Below are 14,605 nucleotides of genomic sequence, written 5' to 3' on the forward strand. Positions count from 1 at the left end.
AAGTCTTATTTTTCTATTTACCCATCCCCAGAAATCAATCAAAAATGGTTTATTTTAGTGGCAAGTAAAAAATATTACATGATAAACTAGATTTACTTTTCTTCTTGGTAAATTTTATAATTTTAAATATGCAAAAAAAGTACATATTTGTGTACTGGTTGTTAAAACTGAGTCACTGAACCATCTGGTTGCTCAAAATTATGTTTTCCACTAATTAGCAAGAGACTGTGTTGAAGTAACAAAACTGACTCCTTAATATAGTAACTGATAAAACTGTACATACCAATCTTTTTATTCATCTCCAGTAAAGAACTATCTACATCTATTTTCTATAAAGTTGAACATACAACTCTAACAAGGAGTTTAAACTCTCTTGTAATACCTTAATGCAGGTGTAGCTTGAAAAATTAGTTCCATACATTGGCACAACTAATGGCTTTCAGTTTTTGCATCAGAGTATCTCCTACCTCAGAATTCTGGGGACCAGTAGTTATATCACAGTTTCAAAACCACTACTCTATAGTATGCACTACCTGCATTGGTCATATAATGGTATGGGAACCAAGACTACGTTCTTCAATGTTTAATAGTTACCCTTCTTATTGTTGCATGACAAGTAACACTCAAGTTAGATCACAATCTTTGGAAAGCTCCTGCCAGAGCTCTTTTAATGTGAAGTACAACCACAAGGAAATCATCATAAAGTATATGGTTGTTGTCACTGCTGCTGCAATGTATTTCAGAATCTGGATTTTCACTATTTCGGTAGACAATCCATCTGCTTTACCTAGTGAAAATGTACAAGGTTGTCCTCATACAGCATTGTAATTCTAAATGTGGATATCTCTAACACATTATTGAAATTCATAAGCCATTTAAATGATATATGGTTCATTTGAATGGTAAACTTTATACCATACAATCAGTGATACTATGGTTTGACAAATACAAGATGACAGTAGTTAATTCTTTGTATACACAGGATAACATGTTATACTCCATCCTGACAATGCTGCTATGATTAACTAGAATATTTGTTAACAATGAAATCCCATTAGATTGACTGAACAGTTTGGATAGTCAACCTAAAATTTACTTCAGCTGGAGAAATTGCACAATATTCTCTCACAAGATGGAGCTGTTCTTTACTGTTATGATCCATAAACATTCCAACCCCCCCTCAAAATGTGACTGAGAAATTCAAAGAGTACATATAAGCACATACTATTCTGATATGTACTTCAAGCATGCTTTCTTTACCTATTGAAAAACCATTGATTGTATACTGTAGTCTACAAAAAAACACTAAAATGTTATCCATATAAATGAGACATTTATCCAACTCTAATCCTCTCTGTCAAACTCTCAAAAATGGCAAGTACATTATGCAACCCAAATGGTACAACAAAAAAAGTTTATAAAAACTTTTTTTAATCTGGGAACAGTTTTACATCTGCTCTTGTTTCACTAGCAAGTTCCTGGAAGCAAGGTGTAATGCATTAGACAAGTGGACATCTTCCAGTATGTACATGAATACCCTATTTTTGACCAGACACACACTAAAGATTTAACCACATACACTTCCTTTCAATACTAGATACACACATACTGTTTACACTTACTTAGATACATCTATTGACTATGTAGCTCATGTTACTGATATTGGATTCAGTTGGCTATAAGATCTGACATACATGTTGGAAAATTTATTCAATATTTACTATGTTCTTGTTACTACAATGAGCCCAAATTATCTGTACAATTCTCAAATAGTGATGTCAGATGTTTAGGTACCCATGGATCTGTCCTTGGTCACAATGCATCTGAAGCAACACTAGCAACAGTTTATTCTAGTCATTTCCATTGCATTCAATGAGCTGATAATTATTTTAGCAGCAAAATGAATAGCCATTTCCCTGTAATTACAGATTAGTACTGACACAAAGCAAGCCTTTGGTGTTGTGAACAAATGCAGCTTTATTTATGGACAAAACAATGTGTTTCACATATTGGTTCCACTACCACATCAAACAGCAACTACACACTAAACTGGCTTTTTAAAAGAATCTGAAATACTACTTATAGATTGAGAAGTAATAGTGCTCCTTTCTGAAGATATTTATGCTAACATGTTGGCACTGGATTGTTTCATTAAAAGGCCAAAGCTTATTTCACAGGTCATGCCGATTTTAATTTCCACAACAAGTCTAAACCTTAGATACCAGTGCCTAATTTTAGATTAGAGACAACCATATTCATCTCTTAGAGTAGTGGTTTTACTTGAAGTACCTGATACAAAGAAGAAACAACTAGAGTTCTGGAGGATCCTACACCAACCAAAAATTCACTTTCTACCAGTGTAAGTTTATCATCATATAATAAATGCCATTCAGTCCTTTATGAAACAAACTGATCACCATATCTTGGAATTCGAATTGACTCCTATACTCCCCAACTCAATACCCAAACTCCAACATGGACATCATTAATTTATGTTGTGGCTTTATATGACTTCCTGTGACTGTTGTGGGATTTTATAGAATTGCATGTTCTCCTCTCTTACCTTACACAATTTTACAAATAATTCCTCTCAAAATGTGCATTTAGTTTACTGTCAAAGCATGGACTTCATCCCTCTTGTTCAAAAAGTCACCTAGAGATGTGGAGAAGAAACACTTCATGCTGCTATGAAAAACTAATCATAGAGGCTCTGAAAAGACCAGAGTTAAAATTCAGATGGTATTGGTGGAAGGAAAGTCTGTTTGAGTTCAAGCATTTTGAGATACTGGCATTTCTAATGGTTAATTTGACTGAAGGAATATTAGCAAAGCTACTAATGGATACTTTTTCCTCAAGCATGGCATCCCATGGTTTTATCTGATGGACTCTTGATGAAATGGTCCATGAGTACACCCTTGAGATGTAAAGCTCATATAGTGGATCTCTTTGGTGCTTGGCATAGTCATGACTGATCCACAGACAGCTGTGATCTCTGAAAATTATTCTGGTTGAATTCGTACCACTGAAACTACTGATGTAGGCTTCTTCCTTACATGTGAAAAGCTTGATATAACTACTGCAAATCTAGTTGACACAGAAATGGTAATTAGTGCAAGTAAAGCTATATGAATATCCCCATACATTAAAGGAGGGTGACCCTTAAAAAGCTTATAGAAAATGATATCACTGACACTTGCAGCTTCCATAGTGAAACATGTAATCCAGTTAGGAAGTGCTAGTCATTTATAAAAAACAGTCAACTTTCTTGAAGTTTTTGCTTTTGAGTTCTGAACTTGGTTTGAATGATAGTTCATTTCTTTATGAAGCCAAAATGTTGGGACAACTCAGATAAAATTCCCACAGTTAGTCATTAGGCTACTCATCTTCTAAATGTCTAGTTTGATCAATAGCTGGACTGTTTAGGCACAGCACAAAGCATTTCTGATTTGTTCATTCAAATGGTGACCTTCTTGAAATGTTTACCCTTTCTATACTGAAAAAATATAACTGATATCCTTGTCCTTCACTTTTTACAATGAAATATTTACTTAAATTGCATGAGAACAGTATAAAGTTCTAAGTAACGTATAAAGATTCTGCATGCAACAAACAATATAATTTGACTTATTAGTAGTATTTTTTTGTTTTTTAAAAATTTCAGAAGTTTTATTGTGAGACATTATTTTGAAAAACAATTAAAATATTTCCCATTTACTTCAATTTTCAAATTCTTTAATTGTTGTTTTGAAAGTTCCCAATTTATAAAGTAGCAAACAAAAGATTTTAAAAAAATAAGTATAGTGTAGTGTAGAGATGGCAGTGCTAGAAAGTACAGAAACAAGGTACGGTTGAATACAAAAAAAACATACAAAACTTCCTACACAAGTAGCTATGAGTTAATATTACAACCCTCCCTTGTTTGTGTATTTTCTAGCATTGCTATCTGTACATCATACTTAATTTTTGTAATTTCAGTTTTACTTTTCCAATTTAAAGCAAAGATAAAATATACATTTTTATATAATAAATACTTTACAAAATGTTTTATAAGAATGTAGAATACTTAAGCAAAAGATATTACAATGAAATCTTCTTGAAATTTCAAAGCTGCAAATTCAAATATATCACATATAAAAACAAGATATTCAAGAAAGATAAATTTCACCCACTTTTTTTTGTTATTTATTGACAGAAGTCATTTTATAGGATATTAACCAGTTACTCCTATTTAAAATCAGTTTTTAACATATGATGCTCAAAAATCCTTGAAAAAAAGCACCAGTTATAAAATGTTGAGTAAAAAATATATTTTACTAAACTTGTTTCTCATCATTCTGAAATATGGTCTCCATCCTTCAGTCAGCACTGATAACTTCAAAAATGAACAACTAACATTTTAGTTGCAGAAGCTATACAACCTATAGAAAGTAATTCTGAAATTCCAAAGTATTTCCCCTAGAAGTTTGTTTTTGTTGGGTTTTTTTTTTTGTAATGCAATTTAACAACAGGTACATCAAAGCAGTTCACAAAAAACCTCATTGAGTTAAAGTATATTAAAGTATTGTAAATATCTTGAGAAAATATGAATAAATGTAGACAAACAGTTAGAAAATGACCTTTAGGATGTATTATGTCCTGAGAGAGGATGCCTCCCACAGTGCAAGTGTCCAATGGACAGTGGAACACATGCCAAAGACTTGTGTATCATCCACCATCTTGAAAACATGAGAATTCTGATCAAGGATAAAATTCTGCTGGTGATGAGAACCAGATATTTTTTTAAGGTGTACTATTACTGGGATTTACATCAGATGTGTGTGCATTCTATTGTTCTAACAGAAAGCTCAGAACTGTCAGAAAGCAAACAACTGTTTAAAAGAGCAACCAATAAATAACCTTAAATCTCAGCAACAAGATCATGAAAAGTTATTTGGCAGATTTGATGCCAAACATTAACAAACTAATCACTGCCCTATAGGGTAGAGGACTGTATATTTTATATAGGCTGTCTAATACTTTCACTTTGTCACTGCCAGAACAAAAAAAGCAAATGGAACAGTTAAAGACAAAACTGTCATTAGGTAATTTCAGTATTATGAAATGTTTTAATTTCTTGTACTGATTAAATCTTGCTTTTTTTTAATATTTTTTTATCACATTTGAATTCATTGTATTCAAACAATTCACAGAAATAAACTTATTATTTATTAAAAACTTTATTTGTTAAATATAAGCTGAATTTGACCACAAATATTGTTAGTAAAAATTACAAATAGTGATGTCATTTAGAAAGGTGAGATTCAAAGGTCATCAATAGATCTTTGTTAAATTTTCTGATTTTTCTTGTGACTTATAGCTAAGAGTAATGACTACTGCAATTAGTAAAGTATCAAAAGAAGTATATAAGTGAATATTAATCAATTGGACAGATGTAGAGTACATATTGAAAAATATTAAATAAGGTATTTTAATGTTATCTCAAAACAACATCTCACAAAATTTTGAAAACTTCCCAACCTGTAAAAACCATAAAAAATAAGATATAAAAATTATACCACATTATTTAAGCAGAAATGAGATATAATTTAGTAAGTTTGTGCTAGGTTCTTTGCATTTTATCAAGTACTCTCATTGAGACAGGACAAAAGATCAGACTGATATTAACAACATACAGAAAAGTAGAAGGATAAATACATTTACTGTTATGTGCTTGTTGACTATTTTCACACACACACACATACATATATATATATTAATGTATTAGGAGAGTTACTAAAATGTTATTATACTACTTACAGGTGTCTGGGCATCTTCAAAAGTTTTATTAATAGCATTAATTTGACTTTCTCTGTCCATATAAAGGTTTTCTTCTTTGAACAATTTCTTGACATTGTATCCAACTCTGCAGAAAGGTAGGTGAAATAAACAATAATTGAAATACAAATGTAAAGTGTGAGTCTAATGAGTGTATTGTATGACTGATCAGTAACTACAGTTAAACCTATGTTTAGAGATATTATAGAATAAGAAAACTCTTCAAGAATGTAGTTTTTTTTAAATCACAGTAAAATTTAATTTAATAGCTATTTTCACAAATGTTAAAAGACAATTAACTAAATATTAAGAAAAAACAGTGAAGTAGCATATACTAAAAGTATAATTAAGTAAAAACTGCAAGACAGGTATCTCAAAACTCTGATAATACCTAATTAAATTTAACTAATAATCAATATGTTTGGAAAAAACATACTTCAAAAGAAAAAGAATATACTTGAATTTCAAGAATATGCTTTTCTAATGGTTACATTAAGATGGTAAACTGTGTAAAACATTTCAGTTCAATTTCAAATACAAGAAATAGTCTAAGTCCTATGTACTGTATAACCACTTTCAAAAATTATACTGTCTAACAACTAAGAACATTTGAAGTTGAATATTTTTAGACTACATAAGGCAAGAACATAAAGTGAGCATAACAGATCAGAGAAATACCAACCAATTAAATCACTGTTTATATATACCTATGTGTCTCATTCAGAGCTACTTACAATGAAGACTTTTCAGTGTATTTGCTGATCAGATTCAAGAATATTATCAGAAATTAAAACATGTCAAAAGGCATGTACAGGACATACAAATTTTCTTGGTTGAAATTTACAAGTTTGCTCATTAACCAATTCAATACATAATCCTTAACATGTGGGTGCACATATTTTCAGCTTGCAGCTCTTGTTAGACATATATGCTTGAACAATAACAATACATGTATATGCTGTTATGACCTAAATGTTAGCCCTATTCAACATTTTAAGCTGCTATACTTTCATTACATTTTTTAAAGTTTATGAATGATTAATCAGATGATAAATGTTAAAACTGCTATAAGATAAAATTTGGCAGACTTTTAGTAATGTGATGCAATCATGTTACCGTATCCAATAATATAAAATTGGCCCATTCTTGGTTGTGTTTCAGTGGACTAATATTTTGTATTATACAGTAACATTTAAACTATTAAACACACACACACACATTATTACTATTTAGAGACAAGTTTTGAAACTTTTCTTAAAATATAGAACAATAACTAAAGAAGTAAAGCAAACAATTATCTCTTCCAGTTATGACCTTTGAACTTGGTCGCTGCTGGTCATAGATTGCTAAGTTTTTTTTTAAATTTCTAATGTGGATGATACCAAACAAAATATTTGTAAGGTTTTATATAAACAGTTGAATAACCAACAAATCATAAATAACTATACTGATGCAATGCCAGTCAACAGCCAAAAGAGAAGACCCAGGTAAGTAATATATTTCTTGTTTTTCATGAGTATTCTTCAACTATTATTATAAAAGTAACTAAAATGTATAACAATTAGAAACTTATGAGATCAGGCAAGATTAGGTAAGATAATGAAGCAAAAACATAAAAATTCTACACAGGGTATGCTAGCAGGCAGCTCATGCATTAAATAATTTGATACCAGTATAATGGGAGCTGTTTGTTAATGGAATAATTTAAAACTTATTTGACAGAATTATTAGTAAGACATGATTCAAATATCAATAAAACAGTAAAACATATAAATTGGTGTATACAGTTATTAATTTTAAGATATTTAGGATAAACAAATACAGTTTCCTGTTACAACCTGCAGTCACTCAAGAAAGAAAAAAAGTAATTTAGATTTATTTCCTGATTTTTTATTGTGGTTATGAGGTTGGTCAAATTGATCAACCCAGTTTAAAGCTAGGGTAGAGAAATTAACAGCTAAAATATAATGATTTCCTTTAAAAAAAAAATCATACCTATTTATGAGATTTCACAAATTATGCAAACCAAATATGACAATTCTAGGATGCATAAAAGTATTTTTAACACTAACATAAAACTCACTTTGAACTCAGAGCAGTCAACACTGACTACACATGTTCCTGGAGAAATTTATTTTAAAAGTACTTAATTAAAAACTCCAACTTTTATCTCCAAAAGACTCGTAAAATGTACTAATAGTACATGAAATTTAATGAATATATGCTTACATTATCAAAAGTTATTGCATCACTAATCTCTTGGTTGCTTTAATGCTCAGAAGTTAAGTGCAGTACACCTAGCCCATATCAAAAGCTAAGTAGTTAAAAACAGATTGAGGACTAGCTTAGAAAATAGTAATGTAAAACATTTAGTACAGCTGTCTAAAGAAGGAAAATATCTGTTACCTTACATGTTTGTTTAATGAATCCAGTGAAAAAAAATCAGAGAAAAAATGGAACACTGTGTTAATGTTACAACAGCTCAAAGTTTTATAAAAACATAATGAAACATGATACATATACCTAACTGGTATGTAAATAAGCTTTAGCTTTTTTAAATAAGAACTGACTGTTGTAGAAGAAACTTAAGTTGGAAAGTTGTAATTATACATGCATTCTGATGTACAGAATAATGATCTTGAAGTAACAGAACTTGCTTTTGTATTTAATAATAATACCAGAAGCTAATACTTTTAAAATGCCAAAAAAGTAAAGACATTAATTTCATTACACATGGAAAAGCAACAGTCAAAGTTACAAATAATATAAATGTATATAAACAGAATACCAAAAGCATTATATTACACCCTAATTTTTCTTACGCACAAGTAAATATACTCCATTTTCAGGACTCGTGTATACACTTACTTTGTTTCAGTTTTGTCATTAGAAACTCCATATCTGTTGAACTCTGTAGAAATGTACTCAGTTTTCTTCAGCCAAGGTACAGCTTTGTTGTGATGTCGTGATCTAGGCACACAATAAATTATCTTAATACCTTTGACTAAATTCTTTCAGAAAATGAACAGTAAGGTTATACTTCAATAATCATTCAGTTTTATCTTTTACTTAACTTCAGAAAACAAAATTTCAACTTTTGTCAAGTATTACTAAAACAACAAAAATTCATATATTACTTGTAGTAATGAAGAAAATCAGAAAATATGCAACTGATGGTATCACATGCAAATATGTTGTTATCACATTACTTTTTTTTACATGATATACCAATGAACCTATATAACAAAGATACTTAAACCAGTTTGTCGATGAACAAAACAAACCCTTTGGAATCTTGTGGTCCAAGGTTGTCTTCTTCAAGAAGCTTTTCATCTTCAAGGTCTAATGATGCTGAAAAAAATAATAAAGTTATGGTTATCACTACTGAAAATAAAAATCATGATGGCTTTTCACCAGTATTTTCTAGACACGTTATACGAATTCAAAATTGAGATATTAATAAGGTGAAAAAAGAGCTTCTTGTACCATTTCACACATTTACAAAGGCAACCATTTTATCCAATTTGCATGTCACTTTTTTCAACTAGCCTCATTTTGATAGTATAATCTAAAACCACACCAGGTTTAGTTATTGGGTGTTTAGTTTTGTAATCATCCTTTCCACTGTATTTCATTTCACCTTCATGTATTGTAGTAAGCAAAGTAACACGACATTTGTCTTTCCATTGAATTGCTAAAATATTTCCTTTCTTCTTAATATCTCCCTTTTTCAGAGGCATGTCTTACTTTCAAAGAGAATGTTGCATAATTCCAGACTTGTGTAATAATTATCAATATATATATGACATTTCCATAATTTAATCAATCATTTGCATTTGGTTTTTTTTGTTATTTCAAAGAGCAAATATCTAAGAATCTTCATGAATCAATCTCAAGTAATGTATTTTGGAAAAACTGGAGTTCCTACAAGAGGTCATTCTTCCAATAATCAACCGACACGTGCTTTTTTAAATGAGAAATAAGCATTGACAAAGCAAAAAAAAAGTGTAAATTTCCTCAATACTTTGTATCTTTCCATTTCTTACTTCATGAAGTAGAGGGAGTGTTACTTTAACTTTCTTCAGAATTCAAGGATCTCTAAAACTCATAATATGTGTTTCTCACAAAATATGACTCATTATACTTTGATCAAATATAGCAGTAAAAAAAATTCATATTCTTTAGATTCATCCATGAGACTAAATTTATCTGCAAGTCCAGCATTTATACCATCAAAAGAATGAATAAATGGATCCAAATCATGACAATTTACCCACTGGGAACCAATGGATTTTGATTCACTATTTAAATTGCATTTAAAGCTTTAAATTATTATATTTGATGATGATGAAAATTTTTCTTCTTCATTTGAATAGTTACACTATGAAACACAAATTTTGTTCCTGGATAGTATGTATTATTTCTTAATTGCTTATGTTGTAAAAGTATAAAATTCGAGTTTGATTATGTTGAGATCACTTTGACTTAGAACATAGTGGCGAGCACTAGTGCCATACAAGGTAGGTGCACTTATCAGACAAAGAATATGTTGGAAAGGAATCCAGCTTTCATCTTTATGTGACCTTGCAGGCCATGAGAACAGTTAATTTCTTGATTTCTTCATAAATGACACCGACACATCGGAATGTTCATTTGATCTATCTTTTATGTTTCCCATATACCATTCATGATCGTATAAGCATGCCACATATTTCCCTGGCTGATAATTGTCATTGCTATCATCAGACCCTATTTGAGCTGCTGCAGCATCACTTTCACTGCTACTACCAACAGTTACAACTGTGTACACATCATCATCTGATAACCTGCTCATATAGAATGTGTTGGTAGAATAAAGCTATGATGTGACCTAATACCTGCCACAGTTTTGTGTTTTTCATAGTGCTCAAGTGAATCAAACTTTACACAATTCTGCAGGACTGATTCCTGATTGACAAAAAAGAACTGAATGCCCTGAATGTGGTTCTTTGCCCAATGGTGCATATCAGAGACACTTAAAATTTGATAATTTATTATTTTACACAACATTGAACTTTTTTAAGATAATGTTCAGAGATGTAAGAATATATGGTAAAGACTGATTACAATATTTCAATGGTATTCATAAATTATTTCAAAATTGTATGGATATATCTGCACCCAGTAACACACCTGAACTGAAGTTTGTTTTTTTCAAGTAAACAACGTATGGTCAGAGGATACTTTAAAAATTATAACTTAAAAGTAGGTTGAACACCATCCTGATTTTTTTTGTAATCATATTCAGAGATGTAAGAATATATGGTAAAAATCTGAAAAGGCTGAATAACTGGTGACATGGTCAAACTGTGGCCAGAAGTATGGCTATTTTTAGCTAAATCATAAAAAGTTGCATGCAACTACATTCTTTTACAGGAGATCTAACATACTTTTAACTACAACAATTGCTGATTTATCAACTGATATGTCATAGGAAATTTGTAAACAAAATTCAGCTTTGTATCATATTATGTCTTAAGAGCTATGACTTCTTAAATAAACCAATGTTTTTATGATTTTGGTTTTCAGGTGAGTTTACAGCCTCACGATGCAAATCCTCAGAGAGATAAACTTGGTTTGAGACCATTTTGAATTCTGTGAGATTAATTCAGTCAGTGTAGCACATTTCAGCCTTCTAGCACCATTACTGTTGCAGCTTTAGGTTGCCGAGTTTGCCCGAAAACGAATTTGCCACAAATAAAAAAAAAAAAATTAAATTTTACAGTGCTGTAAATCAGAAACTATTAGAGATACTGATCTAATCTTTGGCAATATTTCATTATATAGGTAAATGAGCACATGTGAAATTTTTCGAGGAATTCTGTGGGGGTCACCTCCAGCCCCCTGGATGATTTGACATGGAATGACCCTACAGTTATCTGATCCTCATCTGAATAACAAAAAGTAAAAGAAAGCTGTTGAAAATGCTGAACAAAATCTTCCAAAGACACAACAAGTTGAGAAAATAAGTTAAAAAGCAAGAGGCCATACGTCCAGGCTCTAAGGTAGAAAATGTAGAACAAAGCCGGCCACTTCCTTCACAATAACAGCAATGCTGCATATAATAAAATAACTTAAACAGGAAACTAGTTTTGCATTATATTATTTACAAGCCCAATACAAAATCGACTGCATTAACTTCATTTACCCCCCATCCTTCTATTAACAAACATTAAAAATGTTAAAATTACTTCAGTAAAGATAAAGTTAATACTTATTTGAGATTTAATATGAAATATTAAGGCATATCATAACACAAACAAGAAACTAATTTTCTAGTATATGATTTGCAACAGCAATATAAGAAGAACTGACAGCTATGATCAGAAAACTTTGAAATTAAAACAAATTAAAAAAAAATTCACTTTATAAAAATATTCAGCCTAGATCTTATTTATATACATACATATATTTTTGTTCTTTTAACTGTGAAAGAGATCTTAAGACAGACTTTACAGTGAGTTTTAGCACTCAATTGTTAATTTTATGGGGCTATAAGTATATGTTAGATATTTTAATGAATGTCTTTCATAATAATTTTGAAATATTAATACCTGATTCAAAACATCAACAACTAATAAAATTGCTGTAATAGCAGCTAATATAACACAATTTAACAACCATGTATACACATAAAACAAAAGAAAAAAACCTTAACCTTTCTGGGTAACAAACTTTTAATATTTAAAATAAATATTAACCAAGGTATCATTCAGTTTACTACTTGTCATTAAATTATAACAGTTTCATGGAATTTTGTCTTTCACTTGTAATGCTGGTCAAGGATAAATACAAAGGAACAAAGCTAAACATTTTTATCCTAAAATATACATCATACATATGACATGTTTAGTTGTGTTTTATTCAACCATAGCAAACATGGATTTGTGTAAAATTTAAGAAGAATAAGTTTTATCAGAATGATTATATTTTTATTTCAAAATATAGCTTAGGGTTTATATTTAATTATAAGGTCTATGTTAGTAGACCTTATAACAATATTGGTAGTTTAGCATTAAAACACAGTTGTCAGGGCTAATAAAACCAAGGCTAGCACACTCTCTATTACTGTAGAAAACAAGGTTCTTTTGAGTGTCAAACATTTTGTGTTTTATACTAAAATAAATATAACTGCAATAATTTAAATGCAAAAACAAGTAATTTTGAAAATATTTAATATTTCCTTAAATGTTGTTGTTTCTTTATGCTAAGCTACAGAAATAAGCACAACAAATACTCAGAATAGTTTTACAAATAACATTATAACTAAGTGTAAGCTTGTTATGAGTGTTATAAATAAACTGATTTGAACTCTGTTATAGAAAAGTATAATATATTGATGTCAAATTAAGTAAATGAGGCCTTTTGACTTTCAAGAACGAAATTAATGCCACATCATAATTAGATAACTATCATAAGGATCACAAAAGCAAAATTTACTTATATAAATAAATCCCCTTCAGGAAGCACTCAAAATGAACCAATAGCATGAGGCATTGTATACAATGGAATAGTACACAGACATACTTGTGGAAGACCACACATTGTTGGTATCAAGATACACTCTCTGTTTATAAAGAGTTGCTAGAAAGAGTGGAAATAAGCACAGTCCAGAATCTGAACTGGCTCACAGAAGTGCTACATGTATAGTGTGGCTAGGAATGTCACACTGTACATGGTTGATAAACTCCACTAAAAAAACACAGCATTGGGAATGTGTTATACAGGCCACAGTAAAAGGGTCCTCATGGTCTTTACTTGAAAATCAATGAGGCAGAATGAAAATCCATCAAAGTGCAAATTAATGTTACACTTTACACTAGATATACCCATTGCCTATTGAGATATACCCTGTGCAATCTACATGCAACTATCATATTTTGGAACAAAACCTTTTATTTTATGACTTATAGGTACAATAGGTACTTATTGGAGATTAAAATTTAAAATATATTTTACAATATTTATATCTGTATTATGTATCACTTTATAAAATGTTACATCACATTTATATACATTATAATATACCTAATAAGAGAGTGTACTAATTCTCAGTTGATAACACTTAACCATACCTGCTTTATATCCTTTCTGTCGCATTTACTTTAGAATATTCAGAAGTAAATAAAGATTAAGAATTGGTTAAGCTGCTTAAGCATACCATATCAGAAGACTTACAGTCTCAATATTCTTTTCAAGTAATTAAAAGGTTTGATGTGTACATATATATAGATCTTCATTTTAGACAGAACTATTTCCAAAATAACATCACTCTTGCAGGAAAGGATGGATATTGCCACACTGTCTTTAATTGACTCTGATCTCCAGGCCCTGTGAAGGAAAAGATGTTTCTCTCTTTAGATTCTGGAAAAATGCAGCTTCAGTGAAAGCATCATCCACACATTGTTTCTTTACAGACAAAGGAAAACCATGAAGAAGAATGAAAACTAGTAACATAGTCAGTGTAATCCATTAAGACAACACAATAGCAAAAAAGTTCAATAAAAATGAAATGATGTTCACAAAATAATTAGTTGTGAACAAAGATGAGAACAGTTATGTCTGATCAATTCCTCGTAAACTCAAACTTTTGAAAGTGTCTACCAATTTTCAACTTAGAATTAAAATTTAAAAAATTACTCAAAATTCCCAATGAATTTGTTTTCTGTAAATTTATGGACATCATTTACAAACATCTCCTTTGAAAAACTAATTTTTCCAAATTTATTTCCAATACCAGTGTTTCAAAATC

The 14,605-nt window shown here is 30.3% G+C and overlaps 1 protein-coding gene across 1 annotated transcript in view; it reads right to left on the reverse strand.

Annotated features, from left to right (window-relative positions):
- Positions 1-5,772: 5,772 nt before the first annotated feature.
- The window catches only part of LOC143242697 (RNA polymerase II-associated factor 1 homolog), a 61,417-nt gene continuing 52,584 nt past the window's right edge, over positions 5,773-14,605 (reverse strand). The window contains exons 4-6 of the mRNA XM_076486178.1: positions 9,099-9,165; positions 8,683-8,784; positions 5,773-5,902 (exon numbers count right to left, since the gene is read on the reverse strand). Coding sequence (XP_076342293.1) covers positions 5,773-5,902; positions 8,683-8,784; positions 9,099-9,165 — 299 coding nt within the window. The remainder of the gene's footprint in view (positions 5,903-8,682; positions 8,785-9,098; positions 9,166-14,605) is intronic.

Source organism: Tachypleus tridentatus, unplaced genomic scaffold, assembly GCF_004210375.1.
Source record: "Tachypleus tridentatus isolate NWPU-2018 unplaced genomic scaffold, ASM421037v1 Hic_cluster_2, whole genome shotgun sequence".
Lineage (NCBI taxonomy): Eukaryota > Metazoa > Arthropoda > Merostomata > Xiphosura > Limulidae > Tachypleus > Tachypleus tridentatus.